General features: G+C 38.5%; 1 protein-coding gene across 1 annotated transcript in view; it reads right to left on the reverse strand.

Moving 5' to 3' along the window:
- Positions 1–20392, reverse strand: part of si:ch211-63p21.1 (uncharacterized) — a 64881-nt gene that overhangs the window by 30521 nt on the left and 13968 nt on the right. The window contains exon 2 of the mRNA XM_028793559.2: positions 7962–8114. Coding sequence (XP_028649392.1) covers positions 7962–8114 — 153 coding nt within the window. The remainder of the gene's footprint in view (positions 1–7961; positions 8115–20392) is intronic.

Genomic DNA, 20392 nt, shown 5'->3' on the forward strand with positions numbered 1-20392 from the left:
AAGCATCTATTAATAATGAGACTTATCAATTTAAGATTTGCATATTGTACATTCACATTTATTTGCTTAACAGATGCTTTTATCCCAAGCAACTTACAAAAGAGGTCAACAAAATCGAGTAAACATTAGTCTGGGGCAGTGTTTCACAAATTCAGTCCTGTGGCCCACTGTGGCTGCAGGTTTTTGTTCCAACCAGATTCCTAATCAGTGACAACACCTGATAGCACTGATCTCATTTAATTAGCTGGGATTATTTTTCTTTTATTCTACTTTCAGAAAAGCACAGCAGCATGATTTTTACATTTATAAGACATTTAGAAATATTCTGCTTTTGCTATAGATTTAAATGCTTAACTCTCTTTTGTTGATTTCATTATATTTTGCCCTTTCTCTGTGCAGTTTTCCCCCTTCGTTGTATCTTATTAATGACAATTAAAAATGAGCAGAGCAGACACGCTGGCAAACAACACTAAATAATAAAAGGCTGCAAGTACTTTAGCATCAGACCCACTAATTAGTAAATAATTGATTAATTAAACAATTAGAACACCTAGAAAAGTAGAAGGAAAATCAAGATGAAAATATTGTTAAAAAGAAATTTCTATATTGTTCCTAAAACACAGAACTTGAGAAATAACACATCACTTAATTAGCCCAGTAGTCCAATTAAAAACAGAAGCTGGTTGGAACAAAAACTTGCAGCCGCAAGGGAGCCATGGGACCGAGGTTGGGAAACACTGGTCTGGGGGACGTTTTAGGAACAAGCGCTACAAGATAAGGCTAGAAAATTGATATTCAAAAGACCTAAGAACAAAATGAAAGCGAGTTACAATTCCTTGGTTACAAAATCCTAACAGCCAATATAAGAAATTCACCAAACAAGTGAGTATCCAAACACCTCTTAAACACAATGAGGCAGTTGGACATTCAAATGGGGGTGAGTATCACATTCTACCAGCTAGGAACTATACATGAAAAGAGTCTGGACTGAAATTTGATTCCACAGAAAAATGACACTGCAAATTTCCCCTTGGGATTAATAAAGTATCTATCTATCTATCTATCTATCTATCTATCTATCTATCTATCTATCTATCTATCTATCTATCTATCTATCTATCTATCTATCTATCTATCTATCTATCATAAGACCTCAGTGGGCGAGAAGGAGCATTAAGATCTCACAAATGTCTCCATCTATAAGGGATTATACTTAATATGTGCTTCTTTTGGGAAAAGAAGTAAAATTTGCCAACCTTAACTAGTTGAACACCAGATGTGCCGCTGCATTTTGAATCATCTGCAGCGGCTTGGTGACACATCCCTGTATTCCTGCCAGCAGAGAGGTGCGGTAGTCCAGATGTGACAAGACAAAAGCCCTGACCAGAAGTAGTGCTCTATACTGTATCTGATATGGTCTGATCTTGTTAATGTTGTATAGAATAAATCTGCCAGACCAACAGTTGCAAGCTGGTCAGTGAAAGACAATTGGTCATCGAACACCACCCCAATGTTGCATGTGGACTTGGCGGGAGTTAGCATTAGCAAGCAGAACTGAAGAGAGATGAGGTGGAATGAAAAGGAGGTCAGTTTTTGCCAGGTTGAGCTGGAGAAGGTGGTCTTTAATTCTGGTTGCAATATCAGGGAGACATGCAGAGATTCTAACTGATAACATGTTGTCTTCAGAAGGGAACAGCAGGTAAAGCTACATATCATCGGCATAGCACTAATATGAGAAACCATGAGACTGGATGATGGGGCCTACTAGGGTAGTGTATAATGGGAAGAGGAGAGGGCCCAGCACTGATCCTTGGGGCATCCCTCTGCCTGCCTGATGCACATTTGGCATTCTCCTCATCAGGACACATGGTAGGATCTGCCCAAAGGGGAGGACTCAAACCACCTGAGGAAAGTCACAGTGATGCCAAGGTCAGAGAGAATTAAAAGGAGTATCCTAAGTGACAACATTCTAAATGGCTAATTTTCTGTATATTATATAGTGCCAGAGTAAGAATTCAGCATTCAGCCAACATTGGAGCACTAAAAGGACCCCCTTATCACCACAGGGTCTTTATACACAATGGCTGTGACTGATTTTAAGATGAAAAAAGAAACAGAATTACTCCATTACGTAAATCATTTGCAAAACAAAATTTATTGATCAGACTATTTTAAGCTTTTCAATAGAAAAACAAATCGATGAAACAGAAGCACCCAGGCAGTGGCAACAACACACAGAGAGTGTGCAGAGCCCTGTTAGAGCTCACTGGTTGTTTACTGTTGTATGGTGAAGGAAACAAGCCATACTGAAGAAGTGCTTAAACAAACTAACCTGAAAGGTGAAACAAGCCATACTAAAGATTGTTTAAATAAACACTCAAACAAGCTGCAATAAAACACTTTGTGCTGAAATCTTCATTTGTTGCAAAATTTGCATCTTTATTGGTTCAAACTTTGCATTTTACGTCATTCTTTTGGACTCTTAAAAAGAAGCAACTTTATTTATTAGCCTAGGTTAAAAAGAAAAGATTAGCATAGGCAGCAGTCTGGAAAAAGAACAGTTTTACAATGTAAACATGACCAGTGGTTTCAAATTTACCAGTCATTTGTAGTACTAGGGTGTTGTACCATGTTAGCCATTATGAATGTAGAGAAAAGCCAAGCAAAATGACACCTTTTATTGGCTAACTAAAAAGATTACAATATGCAAGCTTTCGAGGCAACTCAGGCCCCTTCTTCAGGCAAGATGTAATCAATGTTTACATCTTGCCTGAAGAAGGGGCCTGAGTTGCCTCGAAAGCTTGCATATTGTAATCTTTTTAGTTAGCCAATAAAAGGTGTCATTTTGCTTGGCTTTTCTCTCCAGTCATTTGTGTAAGTACTGTTAAAGCCAGGTGTGGGAGACACCTTTAAGTTTGGGATACAGACTACAAAAATAGGAGATCTTCACCACCCTCATTCACAACACGTCTGCATCACCCACTGATACTTGCAAACAAAAAATAAAAACTTCCTTGGACTGAATAAACTTCTAAACAGGCACACACACAGTCTTGAAAGGACTTGTCTACATCTGTATCCTTAAAGTTAGTATCTTTAGATAAGGCTCTAAATCCATAAATAAATAAGTCATTGAATGCATTTTCTACTTTTTGATACTAATTAATTTTCTTGTACTTTAATTATTTGACTTTATTCCAAAAGCAAATTTATATTGTTTAGTTGAGCCAAAGTAAACTGATAAAAAGCATCTGGAGTGGGTGATTGTCATATTTCCACAAAAGTAACGTCTTGAGAAGGGACTTCTTCAATAGGCAGCAGTGTGGTGAGTGGGCACCTTCTTTGGTAAATGGCACAAGTGTTGAATGACAGTCTGGTCAGAAGATAATCATTTGGACTGCACATACCAGCTAGTAATTCTTTTTGCTTAATGCAGCTGTCCACGTGCAGATAACGTAGTTTGCGTGGGGTGTTATAAGGCAGTGATCCCAAAGTTTCATTTTGCTTAAGGTAGCTGTCCACATATGGGTAAAACCGTAAACGGGAGTGCTACAAAACAGCTTTAGTTAAGTCCCTTTCCTTAAAGCAGCTGTCCACATGCAGGTAAAGCAGTTCACATGGGATGCTATAAAGCAGCTACAACTAGCATTCATACACTAACATAATATTGTTAGCTATAACTGTGTGGTGAATCAAAATAACAAACGAGTAAACTTTACCCCTAACAGGACTATCTATGAAAGACATCAATCGGTTGCAATATGTGCAGAATGCAATAACCAGAATCTTAACTAGGAAAAGAAAATTTGAGCACATCTCACCAGTTTTAGCGTCATTACATTGGCTACCCATGTCATTCAGAAATGACTTTAAAATACTACTAATGGTTTACAAAGCCTTAAATAATCTTGCTCTGTCCTATATTTTGGAATGCCTGTACCCCTACACTCTAAGTCGTAACTTAGATCTTCAAATGGAGGTCTGCTTAAATTCCAAGAGCAAAGCTTAAAAGAAGAGGAGAGGTGACCTTTTGTTGTTATGCACCCAAAATCTGGAAAAGGAATACAAATTCACCAGGCTAATACTGTAGATCACTTTATAAAACTGCTAAAAACCTATTATTTTAATATGGCGTTTTTGTAGCTACATTTTAGTTTTATTTCCTGATAGATTATATGGGCATAAAATTATCATATTTTTCAGGGATACTAATCTCTACTTTTCTCTGCTGTCTTTTCTGGCTCTTCTGTGATGGCGATCTGCACCACCACTACCTGATCAAGGCACCATGCAGCCACCTGTACTGAGGGATTGAAGGCTACAAGACCATCATCACCAAATACTATCATGTGAAGCCTGAAAACCAAGAGCATTTATTTTAGGTAGAATGCCTAGTGGGAGTTGACCAGTCTTTAGGGTCTTCGAACTCCTACAGATTTTGTTTTTTCCCCAACCTAACTGGAGTTTTTTTTCTGTCTTCCCTGTCATCTGACCTTACCTTTTTCTTTTTTACTTATTCTTTAATATTATTACATAATCTTATTTGTTTTTCATTTCATATAACTTTCTTTTTGTCATCTTGTAAAGCACTTTGTGCTACATTGTTTGTATGAAACTGCGGTTGGCTGGCGCCCTGCCCGGGGTTTGTTTCCTGCCTTATGCCCTGTGTTGGCTCCAGCAGACCCCCGTAGTTAGGATATAGCGGGTTGGATAATGGATGGATGTATGTATGAAAATATGCTATATAAATAAATGTTGTTGTTATTGCTGTTGCTGATCCAATCAAAGCACAACATCATCTTTCACGTTGATCCAATCAAAGCACGCTGTAAACTTTCACAATAATACAACTGTCACAAAAAATTGTCATTATATAAACTGATCTCAGTGCTCATGGTTTGAATCTCACAACTGGTTGTTATATAAGTTTACACATTTTCCCATATCTGTCTATGTTTTCCCCCAGGTAGTCCACAGAGACATGCAGGATAGCTTGGCCTATATGAGTTGTGCATGTGAATGGCCTTGTGATGTCCAGGGCTTGTTCCTGCCTGATGCTGCTAACATAAGCTCCAGCCTTGCATTCCTGTGACTATCCATTGCATTGGATTAAGCACTTTGTAAAATAAGAATACTGCTCAGTAATCCTTAGGTTCCCCCCAAGGAGGGTTAAAGGCTTGCCAGCATCCAACTCTGAAGTAAACTGAACTGAATTATTTTATCAGACTGTTGTGAATTTTCAAAGGAGGCACACTGCAGAAGACTTGCCTATGGTGTTTGTTTGCTCCTGCTGTTATTCCACTGCTGTTTACATTTAAGACTCCCACAATAACTCTCATCTTGTGCTACACTTACAACATAATATGCAACCTGGAATTAATGTGAAAATTAGTATTAGTCACACACTGAGGTTCACTTACAATGATAGCTCCAGAGACTTTGGAGTGGTGCAATTAAGCTTCTGGAATTACTGGTCAAAAGTCTTGTCTTCACTTTAAAAGCTCATTGCTGTGTGAACACATTTACACTGTATGCACTGCTTTTATTTTCTGGAAATATTTATTTAACGATATTTTAGCAAAAATGTATGCATTTTACACGTTGTGAGCACACAGCTGAGTGACTTGACGTGTGGATTATGCAATATAAGATTTTATTACTGACGTGTTTGCTAAGGTCCATCTTTGATTTCTATAAGCCCTATTCGGATAGGATTAGCTTTAAACCAGGAGGTGGAATAACAATATTCTTACAGAAGGACCTCTGTAATTTTAATCCTATCCAAATTGCTCATTTCAGTAACTTTTTACAGAATGTTCACATTTCAGTAAAGATTACAGAGTCATTTACCTTCTGAAAAAAGTTAATATAAAATAACCCTAGGTTAAACTACTCCCAAGCAAAACATCATGTCGGTGAAATCTCAACATTCCCCAGAGTATTCTGCAAATTTATGTGGAAAAAATGGAGGCAATTGAAGAACTTGTCCATGTTCTATGTGACCCATATCAAACCACTTCAAACCATACCAAGTCAATCATGTAAATTAGTTTGTGGATAAAAGAGCCCCAAACACTAAATTTGCATCAGAGAACTCATGCTTGGGGCGTCGATAGGTAAACAACTCTTTAAGTATGCCCTACCAAATTAATGGTTATGCACCATTTCCTCAAACTGGGTTTGGTAACTGCGATGAGACACAGAGTTTCAACCTAATCCAGCTGCAGCCCTTCCTTACCCTGGTTGATTCTTTTCTTGTTATAGGAGAAGTGATAGTTACATAGCTACAATATATGAGGCTGTTTTTAGGTAATAATATTGTGTAACTGTAGAAGGCACACGTATCCCTCTAATTCTTCTAGACATATCTTATGCCATATGAATCCATGGTAATGTTTACCAATGCTGATTGGTAACCGTAGCTTTACAGACATACAGTATTCCCTGAAAGCTTATTAAGGCCAAATAGGACTATAGATCTATTCTATCAGAAAGTTGGTCACCTCTGTTCTCCATGAAAACATGAGTCTAAAAAATGTTCTTGGCCATCACTACAACTATATTCAGTAAGTAACACGTAAAAATATAATTTTTGGATTAAGTATTCCTGTAAACATGCCAGTGCCCAACCCCCACCCCCCCACCCCCCCAGCGGCAGCCCTCTTCAGGAATAAGTAGGTTAGAAAATGACTGACCTCTCTAAGAAGGAATCCAAAACGGTCTGCAACCAGGGTCACCCACTAATAAAAATTTTCTTGGGGAAATATCCATCCATCCATCCATTTTCCAACCCGCTGAATCCGAACACAGGGTCACGGGGGTCTGCTGGAGCCAATCCCAGCCAACACAGGGCACAAGGCAGGAACCAATCCCGGGCAGGGTGCCAACCCACCGCAGGACACACACAAACACACCCACACACCAAGCACACACTAGGGCCAATTTAGAATCGCCAATCCACCTAACCTGCATGTCTTTGGACTGTGGAAGGAAACCCACGCAGACACGGGGAGAACATGCAAACTCCACGCAGGGAGGACCCGGGAAGCGAACCCAGGTCCCCAGGTCTCCTAACTGCGAGGCAGCAGCGCTACCCACTGCGCCACCGTGCCGCCCCTGGGGAAATATCAAAATGTTATATTAAAGAATGTTTTGTTTTTAAAGTTATATTACATACAAATGTACTGATTATCCATCCATCCATTTTCCAACCCGCTGAATCTGAACACAGGGTCACGGGGGTCTGCTGGAGCCAATCCCAGCCAACACAGGGCACAAGGCAGGAACCAATCCCGGGCAGGGTGCCAACCCACCGCAGGACTGTAAACAATATAAAATACATTTATAATAAATTTAGCTTTCATTAAAAATATTCTTAGTGTGTGCATTATTATATACAAGACAAAAATAATGAAATACCAACACTCTCTCTAGTTTTTCTTAAAATGAAAGTATGCAAAACCAAGCAAGAGAGCTGGGGTACCAAGGGTAGAACATTATAAAAATCTAGAAGAGAACAGTCCTTTCAGCCCAACAAAGCTCACTGGTCCTATTCACTTAATTTTTCCAAAGTAACATCAAATCTAGTTTTAAAGGTCCCTACTGTCTGCCACGCTACCTGGTAACCCTAATATTCAGCTGTGTTTCCATGTTCTTGATTAACTGATTAATTATTCAAATATCCGCTGCCATGATCTGCTGATTAATTGGAAAAACAGATACTGACTTAATTTTATGTCTTGATGTTTCCCTCATTATTGTTACATTCAGTATTTTTGAGGAATAATAATCCACCCAATTCACAAGCAGTATAAATAAAAAGTACAAATTTACTTCATATTACAGAAATTGTTATAAACACTTGTGAATTAACCAGACTCATTAGGTTTCTACGATTATGAAGAAACTTAAATCCTTCCCACCCATTAGCATAATTTTCTTTATTGAAATTTTCTACTCACAAAGTCTGGACTGTAGTGCATTTGTAGGTAATCCTTCACCACATCTTGACAGTGATTCTGGTTTAATTCTGGCTTCCAAACCTCCTCTTCCAGTTCTCTCCTGTCCTGCAGCACCATGCACTCCATTTCGCCATCCAGCACAGTGCCCTCCACCTGCAATACAACACATCACACTGAAGTCAGGTGTTTGTCTCTCTTGATTAATACTCCCACAGCAGAATAGAAATAAAATGACATATGCATTAATAAGTCTATGGAAGGAATCAGGGAAAATAAGTTGTCTCTTGCTTGGTTAGTCATGGGGAGGAAATCCTGCTCTTGTTCCTGTTAGTGTGATTTGTTCTTTGTTTCATTTAATTATAATGATATTCAATTATAATGTAATTGATACCAGCCAAGTACAAATGTTACGGTTTAATGCACACTTACTCAATTGAAGGTTAAAATGTTACTGTCACTTTATATCCGTACAAGACATATTTCCACCATCTCTAATATATACCATATTTAATATATGGAATATCCTCAGTATTAGGACTCGGTTTTATATTATTTTGTTCTTTTTCTTGCTTAATTCTTTCAGATTATGTATTGTGACTTGTTTGCTATGGACTTCCTGTTCAGGCAACTCCTTTTTACTCTTTTGAGCCTTTTTTTGTATTTTTCCTATTTTTCAATCAAATCCCCCTCTATAAAGATAACTTTGCTCAGTTTGTCTCTTCAAGCCAAAGGTGTTTTACTGTTTATTTTCCTTTGGAAGTCATTATAGACATTGTAGATTAGTTAAAGGTATTTTTGAACTTTAAAGTCAGTTTCCCTACTTCTCACCCTGGAAGGCCGCAGTCTCAGGAGGTACCTGATCTGGTGCCCTTTTTCGTGATCAACTTTTTATTGATTCAAAGACTTTAACATACACATAAAGAAGGACAAATGATAAAGGGAAAAAGTGTATACAACCAATGGCTCCCAGTACCCTCACATAATCCCTCCCCCTGCCCCCGAATATCCCTACCCCCAAAAACTAGCAGCAGAGTTAAAATGCATAGATGAAGAGGAGGAAAATAATTAGGTAACAAAGGCATCAGGCACACTTCCAAATTAACCTAACTGTTTTAAAAACTGAGATAGACCAGATCTCAATGGATTCTGAAGGATGCTCCAATAATCCAAGAGTTTTACAATTCCAAAAAATAGTGATGAGAGAGAGGTTGACAGTTCCAATGAATAGTGATCAGCGAACCCAATGGAGTTCTCTGCACCGTAATTTTGGATAAATCATGGAAATGGTCAGGAATTTCACTGAACTCATCAATCTGCTTTGAAGACAATAGGGAAGGAGGAACTGAATTAGTTCTGAGTGGATTATAAAGGTACAGTGGTCTTTTAAGTGTTCCAGTTATTGTGGCCAAAAACATGACTTGAGCTGTGAGGCAGCAGTGCTAACCACTACACCAGGGTGACTCAAATACCAAAGGACACAGATGGAAAGAATACCAAAAATAAAATACAACAGACTCAACTAGCAATAAGTAAATGAAATACAGATCATTGCACTCACAGATTACCAATCTTGTGGCACACAATCTTTGGTTATTATTATTTTTTCACAGGGTCTACTGTGTTTTATGACAAGGAGAGGGTTAATTTAAGACTTGTTTAGATATAGTAGCTTGGCAAATGCTAATTAGCTATGCAGTGCTAAACTGCCAGTGCAAAGTGATCTGTGTTATATATCAGAATGGCAACACTCATTATGGTCAGCGAATGTACCCTTCAAATGAAAATAATGCAAGAAAATAAAGCATGCGGGATGGAAATCCGGCTTGGCAACAGTCTTACAGTAGGCATGTGTGAAAGTTCTGTGAATGGCTGATACAGCTCTGTGATGTCATGCTGGCCTCCCAAAGCATCATGGGGAAAAAATGTTCATCTAAGCCAGTTGTAAGGCAAGCTTCCAGAAATATATATTTGGTGAACAAGGTAACCGGTGAAAGCTGCATATTCACTGTGAAAAAAGCTTCGGCAAGTTTCATCAAACAACATTACAAATGAATTAGATTAACCAAAGAAGATAGCCAACTGTCAAAAGAAAAAAGCTTGGGAGAGTTCCAACAAGAGATAAGAAGTAATTTAGCTGCTATAGTGCCAAGGCAGAACAGTTCACACTGGTGAGAGATGACAGAAATCTTTGACAGGTCCAACAGAAGTAGAGTCTGAGGAATAGAAATGATGTTTACAGACAGAAAGAAAGAGAGAAATGAGCATTTCTATAACCAGAAAGACAGAACGGGAGGGCAAAGACAAAAGATATGGAGGAAGTTGCCCGGTAAAGCAAGAGAACATAAATGACAAAGTGAATTTAGAAGAAAGACTTATAAGAAAATGTTTACAAGGCATAGGGTAAAGTCTATGAATTATTTTGAGTTGGGTGAATTGGTAGATAGGGTTTCTGGAAGAAAATCTCACATTCTTATAAACATTTTGCTAGCAGAGAGGAGAATGCAGTGGAGCAAGATCACAGGACCATTGTGGAATTAAAGAAAGAGTTTTGTAAGTAGATTTACAAAGTGAAGAATAAAGAGTGGAGACAGGCCTCTTTAAGATAGCAGAGGAGCAAAACAAAGAAAAAGAAACTTGATCAGATAAAGAGATGCCTCATGCACTAAATGCTGACTGGAGATGCAAATACAAGAAAAAGTATAAACTAGGAAGATGAAAACAAGACTGGAGAGACTGGAATGCCAAAAGGCCCAAACTGTAAAACAGACTGCCCAGAAGGCTGACTCCCTGGTGTTGCCAGTGAGGAAATTTCATGCCTTGTCACCAATTGACAGAGCAGAGCTGGGGGTGGAAGAGGTAAAATGGAGCTGATGAAGTTAAAACAAGGGAGAATAACTGCAAGCCAAAACTGAAAAGAAAGAAGGATCTTTGAACAATCCTTAACAGAAGCTCCAGCATCAGTGAGTATGTGGCAAAAGTTATGGCAGACAATATCTGAAGATGAGTAGATATATCTATTTATAAATATCTGAGCCTGCAAGACACTGGTATCAAAGAGGGAAGGGAGTCTTGTCAACAGAGGACATTAAGATCTAGAAGTTGAGGATTTTGCCCAGTTTATTTTATAACAAGAGAAAGGTTAAAAAGATTTAAACAAATATAGGATATGGGAGGTAATAGGAAGAGCTCTGGTGCATTTTTGAAGGTCTCATACCGTTTGTGATAAGTTCCTAACTCCATTTCCAAACAAACATAACCAAATACAGGTTGAGTATCCCTAATCTGAAATAACTGAGACCAGAAGTATTTCAGATTTCAGAATATTTATATTATACATAATGAGATATCTTAGGAACTGCCTTCATGAAATAGGAACATGCAGCCGAACCAGCTGAATAAAGACTCAGATGTTTTATAATTCATATTACTGAGTTGTTACTATAACATTCAATGACGTTAAAAACATATTAAACTTTATAAGTGATGAATATCCATCCATCCATCCATCCATTTTCTAACCCGCTGAATCCGAACACAGGGTCACGGGGGTCTGCTGGAGCCAATCCCAGCCAACACAGGGCACAAGGCAGGAAACAATCCTGGGCAGGGTGCCAACCCACCGCAGGACACACACAAACACACCCACACACCAAGCACACACTAGGGCCAATTTAGAATCGCCAATCCACCTAACCTGCATGTCTTTGGAGTGTGGGAGGAAACCGGAGCGCCCGGAGGAAACCCACGCAGACACGGGGAGAACATGCAAACTCCAAGCAGAGTGATGAATATGATATTCAAATTCTATTTTAGTTCATTTTTTATAGGAACAATGCAGCTTATTTGTGCTGTAGAACTTTTTTGGTTATTCATTCATTTTTTATAGACTACCTGTTGTCACTTCTCAGGAAAACTAGCCAACATGTCAGAAATATCTCAGCCAACCTTCACTCCATTGTACCCATTGGAAGCCATTAACCAACCGACTAGGTGCTACATTCAGTTTTTATATGGTGTGGATGTACATACATAAAAACATGTTTTTGTCCAAAATAAAAATAAAGTAATTTCAGCAGTGTCCAGTCCTCCAAATGTAATGGTGTTTATGCTATTAAGCATTGATTGATTCAATGAAATGCAACAATGAAAATCTTTCAGTGATTTTTTTTTTCATGAAATAAATCTACAGGGCAGCACGGTGGCACTGCTACATCACAGTAAGGACACCTGGGTTCACTTCCCGGATCCTCACTGCATGGAGTTTGCATGTTCTCCCCATGTCTGCATGGGTTAGGTGCATTGGCGATCCTAAATTGTCTTTAGTGTGTGTTTGGTGTGTGTGTGTGTGCTCTGCAGTGGGCTGGCGCCCTGCCCGGGGATTTGTTCCTGCCTTGCACCCTATGCTGGCTGGGATTTGCTCCAGCCGACCCTCGTGACCCTGTGTTAGGATATAGTGGGTTGTGTAATGACTGACTGACTGAATAAATCTACAGAAGGCGGATTTGTATTTTTCATTGCAGTAATCCCTCACAAGTCTGTTTATTGACTGTTAAGTGTTATAAGTGTGAAATGTGTGGGAATGTAAGAACATTAGAGGGATCACAAAGAGTTCCTTCAGAATCTCCGCCATGTTGTGTAGATTACATATCATACGATAATGACCTATTTTAGAATTTGCCTTTTCATGTTGAACACTTCAAAAGCTTACACATCACAGTTGTTCACCATGTATTCTTTACAGTTAGTTCACTGGCAGATTAAAAGGATATTCCACCCAAATGTTATATTTTTATATGTTATTTACCCTATGTAGTTTATAGTGATGACCAAGGAAAATGTTTAGTCTTATATTTTCATGAAGGACTGAGATATCAGACTTTCTGAAGGAATTGGCATCTATAGTAACCAATGCTGGACAAGAGCAAATAATACAAAAACATCCATCAAAAAAATTCACATTATTCAATTTATCCAGCTGTATGCTCACTAACAGGTAAAACGCATGCATTTACTGCAAAAATATGATTACATAGATACTTCTTGCTAATCAGAACAGTGAACACAGATGAAACATGTTCACATTGGAGCAAGCTTTTAGACAGAAAACAGGACTCTTGATCAGTAAATGAGGAGAAGAGTTAGGCAACATATATAAAAAAATTTTGCGGGTAGAGTATTCCTTTAATAGACTTGCTTAGGGTCATACAATGGGTTAAAGATGAGAATTAATCTGGCAACTTTCATATTTTAAATACTTTGCCACTAGACTATGTTGCCTGACACCATCTTTTCCATTTGACCCAACAACACTACACTACTGTACACTATAAATTGTGTGGACTATGCAGACAGTTACACTTCTGGAGAGCCCAAATAAGGTGTCAGACACTTGTGAGTAGGGGGTATTCTCAGGGCACAAATGAGAGAGGGCACACTTGCTGACTTTTTCTCCTTTTTCATTTGTAAACATTATGAAGAACCACCAGAAGAGCACTGGGGTCAATTGTTATTTAAGCCATCCCTCATCTGCCTCCACCAGTATGTAAAGAAAAGACAATTTTGGAAGTTGTAGTTTAGTTAAGAATCCATATCTGTGAGAAATGCTTCTCCTGAAATGATGCATTTTCATATACAGTATCAGCAGAACTTAACAGTCCACCATTATCTACTTTGATCTCTTTGATTCTTTTTATTTTCCATCTATTAAACACAGATGGTTGTCTAGGCACCCCACACCTTTACCTTGTCCTACCATCATTGTACAAGGCTTAGGATGCTGAGCTGTCAAGTGAGGTGCACCACTGAATGTGTGGTTGTCTGTCTACTGCACTCACCAGATATACTCATTTGAAGCGTCATTAGGATGTGAATAGCAGATCTGGGATGAAAAGTGGTATGAAAACAGAAAATTGCAGCTCAAACAGTTGAGCCCACACTAGCTCACCAATCCCTATTGTCTTCATGTTTCTCAAAATATTATTGAGTTGAGATTTGATGGTTCACAAAGTACTACTATCTGCTACATTGTTTGATAACCTACTCCATGTACAACATATTTAATGTTTTTTATGTAAATAAATAGCTCCTATCACATATGTGAAATTTACTGTTATCCAACTTCCTTGCACCTTGTTCTTGTCAAATAAGTCATTTAAAAGTAACAGCTGGAATTTACCCTCCTATCTACTGCATTAATTCTGAACACTTCCACCTAATAATCTTTTAATCTTTGTTTAAACTGAAAATATTTAACTTCTTCAATGTTTACTCGTAGTAAAGCAATGTCTAGTTGATCTTGTGTAACATGGAGTCTACAACTGGACAGAATTTTCCAGATGTACGTAAGTAGGACTTAGTATGGGTCATTGTTAGCTTCCCAATCAATCTAAAGGAGCTTGAGAAGATCTGCCGAGAAGAACTGGATTAACTGCCCAAATCCAGGGGTGAAAAACTTGAATTACCCAAGAGACACAAGAAGACTAAAAAGCTGTAATTGCTGGCAAAGGGATTTCTCCAAAGTACTGAATTAAGAGTCTGTATACTCATATGAATGAGATTTTAGTTTTTGATTTTTATTAAATTTGCTAACCTTTCTGAAAATGTTTTCACTTTGTCATTAAGGGATATTGAGTGTTGATTGTTAGGTAAAAACTGAAAATGTAACCATTCAAAATGAAACCCACAATATACGGTAATAAAGTGGGAAGAAAGTAAAGGGGTTGGCATACTTTCTAAATCCACTGGAAAATGTGTTAATTACTGCACATACTTTATTACATCTGCGGTGGGTTGGCACCCTGCCCAGGATTGGTTCCTGCCTTGTGCCCTGTGTTGGCTGGGATTGGCTCCAGCAGACCCCCGTGACCCTGTGTTCGGATTCAGCGGGTTGGAAAATGGATGGATGGATGGACTTTATTACATTTTTGCAATTCAGAATCATATATCCATTTTTAACAAGACATAAGGTTACCTACATCTCAAGAAATGCTATAAAACTGAAACTTAACTTTAACCAATTTCTTTATTAAAATGTAAATGCACACAAATGAGCCTTTTACTTACAGTATATTGCCCTAATGCTACTTTGTACTAAGGCATTTGAATTCTTTTCATAAGTAATACCATCCATCCATCCATCCATTTTCCAACCCGCTGAATCCGAACACAGGGTCACGGGGGTCTGCTGGAGCCAATCCCAGCCAACACAGGGCACAAGGCAGGGAACCAATCCTGGGCAGGGTGCCAACCCACCGCAGGACACACACAAACACACCCACACACCAAGCACACACTAGGGCCAATTTAGAATCGCCAATCTACCTAACCTGCACGTCTTTGGACTGTGGGAGGAAACCGGAGCGCCCGGAGGAAACCCACGCAGACACGGGGAGAACATGCAAACTCCACGCAGGGTGGACCCGGGAAGCGAACCCGGGTCTCCTAACTGCGAGGCAGCAGCGCTACCACTGCGCCACCGTGCTGCCCATAAGTAATACTGTTAATTTAATTATTGTATCTCATCTATCTATTGTTCCCACTGTCTTCAGTTTAGGGTCATGGGTGTCATTGCCTACCACAGCACTGCAGGGCACCAGGCAGCAACCACACCTTAAAATAAGGCCAGTCCATCACAGTGTAATATACACCTGGGGCCTCATGTATAACATCATGCGTAGAATTCACACTATAACATGGCGTGCGGACAAAAGCAGAAATGTGCTTACGCACAAAAAAATCCAGATGCATAAATCTGTACGAACGGCAACTTCCACGTTCTTCTGATTCATAAATCCTAGTCAGTGTGAAAAGTAACGCACGTGTACGCGCCTGCTGTCCCACCCCAACTCCTCCCAGAATTACGCCTCTTTGAATATGCAAATCAATATAAATAGCCCTTAAGCTCAGCCTTCTGTGTAAAAGACGATGGGAAAAACATGGGGGAAAATAGAAGAATTTCAACAAATGCCAAGTGGAGGCAAGGAAAAACATACTATTTGTTGGTTTAAACAGTGGTATAATCAACAAAAGGAAGTTGATCGAGTGACAGAGTGTCAAAGAAACTCGAAAGCACAAGTTCACAAAGTCGCACAGTGCCCGAAATAAAAAGGAAGTTGTCACTGTAAGAGCCAATCTTAGAAAGTTAAAGTTTTGAGTTAAACTCATATTAATGTTTGATTAATTTGAACAGAATATAATTTCTTCCATAGTCATAGACAATGGTATAGTCTTTTCCCCCTGTAAGTTAGTAAGAGATAGAACCTTCTTGCTATAACTGAGAAACAGTGTGATAATTAACTCAGTTGCGTTTAGAACAGGTCCCAGTAAACAGGAACTTGAAAGACCCATTTTCAACTTAGAAATGGGATAAGCATACAGTTTTCTGACCGTTTTGAAATGGTTCAGAAATTATAAGTGATTAGTAATGATTTAAGATGTAACAAGATTAAGCTTAGAACTAAATTTTTCTTAGAATTTTTCCTTTTTTTTGCTATTTTAATTTTCTTTTTTGTGTGAACTGTTTTACTTTGAAACTTAACTAAACTTTTAAAAACAAAGATATTTTGTCTGTGGAATCATTTCTGCGCGTCAGGCCTTTGTTGAATCCCATTTTTTGAGTTAGAGCTGCTGAATTTTGGAAACTTTGGGAAAAACGCAGCTACAGTCACATATCAAAGTCGCCGTGAAAAGGTGAGTCGTAGCCCAACGTCTGAGTGTCATATGAAAGCTTATTAGGGTAAAAAAAAGAGAAAAAAAAGAAATGTCAACTTTAATCTTGAAATTTCCACTTTAATCATGTAGTTTATTTTGTCATTAAAGTAGAACATCATAAACTTCATCTTTAAATCATTTAATTTACTAGTTTCTCAAATCCCATCATAACTAAAGTAGCACATTAAATGATTTGTTTTGTATTTGATCTTCTATGTGCTCTATGTGTGTGAATCACTACGTGCTTTCGGGCTTTCTCTTCCTCTAACAGGATACAGAATTACAGTCGTAATATTACAGCTCTCTTAATAATTAAAATACTGAGATGTATATGTGATATCATTTTCATGATGATAGGAGTTAAAGCATGTTATTAAACATGGGAACATGGTGGTGCAGTGATTGTTCATGTCTCACGCAAGATGCTTGCTGCGCCATGCACGACCTTCAATGAAATACTTTATTGCAGCAGTACTGTCTCTCTCAAATGTAATAACCCCCAATTCCTGTCCTTACTTTTCTTTCTCCAAATACCTAATCGCCACACAATCAGCTCTGTAATTGACGTTAAGCCATCTGTAAGCTTAGAACGCCGATTCTTCAAAACTTTTAAGGAACATTGAAATATCTTCAATAGTATGTGTTTAATTATTCTATCCATCCGTCCTTCCAGTGTCGTGCTAGCCACAGCAAGAATACAGCGCGAGGCCGGAACAATCCGTGAACGGAGCGCCAGCACCTTGTCCTCACATGTTTCATTATTAACAATATACATTATTTAAATGAAGTTAAAGTTTTACCTGTATAACATAATAAACATATTTTGCTGCATTTCATCTTAAAAATGATATCGTCATCATATGTAAATACGCGCTTTATAAAGTGGCTCAGGTTGCGCAATATTATAACTGTATCGCAAGTTTACAGTGAGGTAATTGTACTTATAAGTACAAACAGTTCTACAAGGTGCACTTGCTGGACTGATTGAGTGCGTTTATAGTTCTTGGGATGAAACTGTTTCTGAACCGCGAGTTCAGTACAGGAAAGGCTCTGAAGCATTTGCCGTATGAGAGCAGTTCAATAGGCAGCATGGCTGAGGCAGCGTGTGCTTGATGCTGTATACCGATAATTCTCTTTCCGATCAGCTGCTGTAGATCTGTGATTCCCCACTCAGATACAGTGATATGAATACTCCGAGTGGTGCAGTAAGAGTAATATGGAAAAAGATGATCCGCTGTGGCAACCCCTAACTAAAGCTAAAGCAGCTATGGTATTTAGAATAGTTTGACCATTCTGTGGACCGTTATATTGTTACAGGTAAATTACAATCAGATGCATTAAACTAATAAACAATATACGGTTAATTTCAGTGTATTTATAAAGCCGCATCAGGGATGTGGATCTAAAAAAGAAAGGGTAACCACACAGGAACAGTAGCACTGCTTTGACGCTGGGTGCCGCCAGTCTGCAAAACCGAGTGCAGAACTTGCATACACCAGGGTATGAGCTACCATGAAAATGTGCGTGGCTTTATGCCAAGTTTAGGTTTTATACATCACGATTTTAACGTTGAAACATTCTTACGCAACATTTTTGTGCATACGCACCGTTTATACATGAGGCCTCTGGATGCCACAGGCATCACTCATACACATCCTCAGATGGGGTCTATAAGAGCTGAGAAACCAACTATCACTATAACTGTCAGAAAAATTCAAAATTGCACTTACTCAGAAACAAACGTCACAAGAAGAGAGAAGTGTAATAACATATTTTTTAAATTTACTGTATCTTTAACTCAACAATGACAACAATCAAACTACTAAGATTAGATTAAACCGTGTCAGTCAAGAGAAAGTCACCAGTATGATTTTTAATATCAATATCTGAAACCAATTTACCAATATCAGATTCGCACCTCAAAAATATACACCGGATGCAAAATCCATCATATATCGTCATCAGAAAACCATTATACAGTTATATAGCACCCACTCAATAAACAACTATAATTGCAATGTGTAATTGTTGTTATAGTTCTCTCTTCTCTCTTATTGTGATGTTTATTTAGAGCTGTCAGTTATTACCATATGCATGTCTTTGGAAATGTGGGAAGAAAAACAGAATACCCAGAGGCCAAATTCACAGAGACACGTGTAAAGTACATGCAGACAATGACCAAGGGCATATATCGAATCCAGGACACTGAATCCATGAGGCAGCAGTGCTAACCTCTTTAGAAAAAATCATATTTTCTATTTACTCTGTTCTAATTTGAGGCACACAGTATGTTTGTTTAAGCAACCAAGCCTTTCCTGTTAGTACTTTTGTTGAAGGGGCAGAAGCAACAGAATGCATTACCACATTTAGTATATAATTTGTTGCTATTATCTTATGACAAACCGAGATTTTTCAGGAAAGGATGACAGAAATTTCAAAATAAAGCAGTTATTTAACTTAAGGAAGACAGAAATTTTAAGGTAAAGCTGTTAAACATGTCAATTACGGTGTTGGAGAGTAGCAACGTGTTGCATGTTGATTAGTATATGCAAGTAAGAATTTCAATTGTAATAAGGATAACAATTTCAGTTTTTTCACTTTGTTGAATAACGCTCATAATATTTAATTTGTTTTTTTTTATTTTAGGACAATTTACATAAGATGTAGCATGTAAGTGAATAAACAGTGTGTATTTAGACAGGCATTTAGCAAAAAGGTTTAGAGAAAAGCAAGAGCAAGCACTTGACAGGTAGGCAATTAGCTCATAGAATGGCATTGTGCTGTCAGGAAGTGATGGGAGAATCTACAGAAGACAAGGTGCCTGGACCAGCAAGAGAAGAAATGGCATGCTAAAGTTGAGATCAATTTAGAAGAGGAAAAATGAGGGCCGTTAGATCTGTTCTTCTTTTAAACAACAAATAACAAATTGACAGGAATAACAATGTTTTAACAGAGTGTTGAATTGTGGATGCACTTTTTGCTAATAGACAAGGATTCTGGGAAGATGTGAAAATACTAAAATCTTCTTCTTCTTCTTCTTTTGGCTGCTCCCATTAGGGGTTGCCACAGTGGATCATCTTCTTCCATATCTTTCTGTCCTCTGCATCTTGTTCTGTTACACCCATCACCTGCATGTCCTCTCTCACCACATCCATAAACCTCCTCTTAGGCCTTCCTCTTTTCCTCTTCCCTGGCAGCTCTATCCTTAGCATCCTTCTCCCGATATACCCAGAATCTCTCCTCTGCACATGTCCAAACCAAAGCAATCTCACCTCTCTGACTTTGTCTCCCAACTGTCCACCTTGAGCTGACCCTCTAATGTACTCACTTCTAATCATTTCTTGGCCATCGGACCTTACTTTTATTCTATGTTAATTAGTGTTCCCTTATTTTAATTCTGATTTATTTTCTCTTTTTTCTCCTTCTTCATTATGTAAAGCACTTTGAGCTGCATTACTTGTATGAAAATGTGCTATATAACTAAATGTTGTTGTTAATCCTATCCACCCTCGTCACACCCAGTGCAAATCTTAGCATCTTTAACTTTGCTACCTCCAGCTCGGTCTCCTGCTTTCTGGTCAGTGCCACCGTCACCAACCCATATAACATAGCTGGTCTCACTACCTTCGTGTAGACCTTCCCTTTCACTCTTGCTCATACCCGTCTGTCACAAATCACTCCTGACACTCTTCTCTACCCATTCCACCCTGCCTGCACTCTCT

Source organism: Erpetoichthys calabaricus, chromosome 2, assembly GCF_900747795.2.
Source record: "Erpetoichthys calabaricus chromosome 2, fErpCal1.3, whole genome shotgun sequence".
Lineage (NCBI taxonomy): Eukaryota > Metazoa > Chordata > Cladistia > Polypteriformes > Polypteridae > Erpetoichthys > Erpetoichthys calabaricus.